Genomic DNA, 3,743 nt, shown 5'->3' on the forward strand with positions numbered 1-3,743 from the left:
GCCATGATACCACTTGGGCGGGTCACCCAAGACAACAGAGAACATTGGCATTGTTAGAACTTGCATTCTATTGACCACAAATGCGTGATAATGTGGATGTTTATGTGAAAACTTGCTTGATCTGTCATCAAGACAAACCCATAAACTAAAGACCTCATGGACTACTGGAGCCTCTACCAGTGCCAAGTCGTCCGTAGGAATGCATAACCATGAACTTCATCGTGAGCTTGCCAAATTAAAGCTCAAGGTTGTAGTTCTATCTATGTGGTTGTTGACAAATTTTTAAAGTATGTTATCTTTGTGTCAGCCCTGACCACCTACTTAGCTGCCAATACCGTTAAGTTGTTTGTGTGGAATGTGATCAAATATTGGAGAATCTCCGAGAGCATCATCAGTGATCTTGATACCCGCTTCACTGCCAAATTTTGACGAGAAGTATTTCGCTTGATTGGGACAAACTTGCATTTCAGCATAAGTTTTTACCCCAAAACCGATGGACAAACAAAAAGAATCAATAGTATGCTGGAGGAATATCTACGGTACTTTGTCAGTGCTAATTAAAGAATTTTGGTTGATTTACTTGATAATGCTCAACTGCTACAACTTTCAAAAAAGTGAGTCATCGGGTCATAATCCATTCGAAGTTGCAATCAGACAACAGTCGCAGACTCCTCGCTCACTTGTCGCACGAGGATGTGGCAAAGCACCTTATGTATATCAGTTCATCAAGAACTGATAGAATCAGACAAAGTTAGCAAAGGTGTATCTTAACAGGACGACCAAACACATAAAGAAGTGGGCAGATGAGAAACGTCAGCCAATAGAATTTTGTGTTGGAGACAATGTGTTGGCAAAGTTGCACAACTATCTTTCGGGGCCACCACCGAGGCCTCATGCTCAAGTATGATGACGCCCCTTCACCATCACCAAGTGCATTGGAAACTTGGCATACCGACTGAACTTGTCATCAAACTTTCAAGGGCATCTGGTCTTTCACATATGCAAGCTGAAGTCGTTCTACGAAGATGAAGGAGACCCTCAACGGAGCATGCCTCAACGTGCTCCCATTCTGCAGCGTACATCCTCAATGGTCAGTATTCCAAGTAGAGAACCAGAAGTCATCCTTAACTACTCCAGTCAAAAAGTACCTAGTGCAGTGGAAAGGTCTGCCAGAATGTAAAGCCACCTGGGAGAAAGTTACTGACATGTTTTAGCATCGTCAACTTGTGGAGGACTACCATACACAATTGGCGTAGAGGACGGTGCCAACTAAGGCGGGGGAGCGTGTTTCAGACCGCCATGTTTTCACTTTTTTTGTTTCTGATGTATATACCTCTTTGGCATTCTCGAGTGTCCTAAAAAAACCTTACGGCTTAAGAACCCCGTGTATCGGGCCTCTCTCCCTCCCTCTTTATGTACTTTGCTTTCAAGTATCTATAAAAGAAGTTTTATACATCTTTGCCTCCTTGCTCACTTTGTGTTTGTGCATGTGCGTACTCTTGTTTTCGCTTCTGCGCGTGTGTTGTGAGTTGCTTGTGCGCTTAAAAAAACTGCTTTCGGTGTTTGTAATTACTCAAAGCTACGTCGTGGGGGCGTTCGCTTTTAAGCCCATGACGGGTATGGTCCCCTTGCATAGATATTGGCCATAGTGATATTTTTTGGGTTGATGTTGGTTAGGAATCTTGGGCAGAGGATCTTGGAAAGCAAAAGATTAAGTGGAGCTAGTTTAATCGTACGTTTGTTAATGATGGTGGTGTTTGGCTCTTGTTGTGTGATGGTGTATTCGCACAATGCGTGAGAATTTCAATCACTCCCCAACACTGGAATATTCTGCTCACATTTCATCAACAATGTGATTACCATGAACCCAATCACAAGAAAATTATTATACAACAATTGAAGACTCTCTAAGTTAACCACCATCTTTGATTATTAAACTGGCTTGCTTTCATTTATTCAATTATGACGGTGCAAGTGTACAGGAGGTGTGCCGGGCGTGCGGTTCCTTTTCTACTTTCCTTTCTTGGCGTTTGATGCAAAATTAATTTTAATAAAAAACTTAGTCTATTCATGTTTTCAACTAATACTTTTAAGAGCGATTATGCTGACAATTTTAAAACAAATCAAGAAATTTATATCAACGGAACAAATAATCAAAGATTTTAACATGCTTAAGACAACGTTTCATTCCCTCACAACTATTAGTCTAATTACATGATGCCGCTGAGAGATAGAAGTTGACGCAGGGCCTTGAACTGTAGGAAAGCTGCATTTTTTTTTATGTCGCTTTACCGAAAGTGACTTGAAACAATAAAATGCAGGATATTTGCAAAGATTGGTTATAAATAATCGAAATGACGGGTACGTTATCTTTATTGTTTTTTTTACTAAGAGGGTGGGCCATCAGCCAAACACTTGTCGCACTTGAGTTTAAGAATCGATGCACAGCCACAACTTTGTTTACGTGGGAAATAAAGAAATAGAGTCCAACCAGCGACACCAATCTTACCAATGCGTTCGTGCGAATGTCGACCGTGGCACGCGTACCGGGTTAGTACGTGCGACCAAGTGCTTTATATATGGCCCCTTCGGTGACCATACGTTACATACAACCTGCTCAGGTTACATACCCAGAGAGAGAGAGAGGGTCGTCGTTCTTCAGTCAGTGAGTGGCCATGACGAAGGTGCACCCTAATGCAGCAGCGCCGGCCGAGGACGTGAGAGGAGAGGCTACTTCTCCCTCCTCCTCCGGTCGAGCGGAGTCAACGGCGTTGACCGTGTGGAAGAAGTCGCTGCTCTTCAACTGCAGCGGCTTCACGGTGTTCGACTCCAAGGGGAATCTGCTCTTCCGGGTGGACAACTACGCCTCCGAACCAAAGGGGGAGCTGGTTCTGATGGATGCCTCCGGCAAGTCACTCCTCACCCTCCGTCGAAAGGTGAGAGAAAAAGAAAGTTTCATTAATTCTTCGCAAAACTAGTTCTGTACAGTATGTTTATTAGGCGATGGATATAAATATGTAGAGTGTGAATCTGACGAAAGAATTTTCATGTATAAGTGTAGAGGCTGAGCCTGGGGGACCAGTGGCTGGTGTTCGATGGGGAGGTGGCGTCAGGAGGAGGAGGACCGACGAGGCCCCCCAAGTTCCAGGTGAAGAAGCAAGCCAACTTCCTGCGCTCCAAGTCCCTCGTCCACGTCTCCTCCTGCCCCTCCAAAGCTGCCTTCTTAGACATTGAAGGGTCGTATGCTCAGCGGTGCTGCACCGTCTTCGATGAGAAGCGGAGGAAGGTGGCGGAAATCAAACGGAAGGAGGCAGCGGCAGGAGGAGTGGCCTTCGGGGCAGACGTCTTCCGGCTGATCGTGCAGCCTGATATGGACCCCACGGATGCCATGGCTCTCGTGATGCTGCTTGATCAGATGTTCTCTTCCCGATAGGTAGGGATCCACCAACCACGCCTACCTCATGTACTGCACGATCACTGTGAAGGAGGAGGAGAAGAAATCACTTTGGTTTGTGGTTTGGGGCATGGTGAGTTATATGGTAGGGAATCAGGTCGTTTTTTATTCTCTCCTTTTCTGCTTCACTTTGCCTTTCGAGATTTAACTCTTCTCGTGGCGCTGTTATTTTTGTTTTGCGCCCTAGGGTTGGCAGAATTTTGCTTAACTTTTTCTTTTCTTTTCCTTCAACTTTTTCTTTAGCATGCTTAACAACGAAGGTCTGGCTTCAGATCATGTGTATGTAAGT

At 44.6% G+C, this 3,743-nt stretch overlaps 1 protein-coding gene across 1 annotated transcript; it reads left to right on the top strand.

Moving 5' to 3' along the window:
* The first annotated feature begins 2,643 nt into the window (after positions 1-2,643).
* On the top strand, positions 2,644-3,743 carry LOC149842773 (protein LURP-one-related 8-like). Its single transcript, XM_090001570.1, has 2 exons — positions 2,644-2,936; positions 3,062-3,743. The coding sequence occupies exons 1-2, from the start codon at positions 2,676-2,678 to the stop codon at positions 3,431-3,433; spliced, it is 633 nt and encodes a 210-aa protein (XP_089857696.1). The 5' UTR covers positions 2,644-2,675; the 3' UTR covers positions 3,434-3,743.

This window comes from Nuphar pumila, chromosome 3 (genome assembly GCF_984573655.1).
Source record: "Nuphar pumila chromosome 3, dmNupPumi1.hap1.1, whole genome shotgun sequence".
Taxonomy (NCBI): domain Eukaryota; kingdom Viridiplantae; phylum Streptophyta; class Magnoliopsida; order Nymphaeales; family Nymphaeaceae; genus Nuphar; species Nuphar pumila.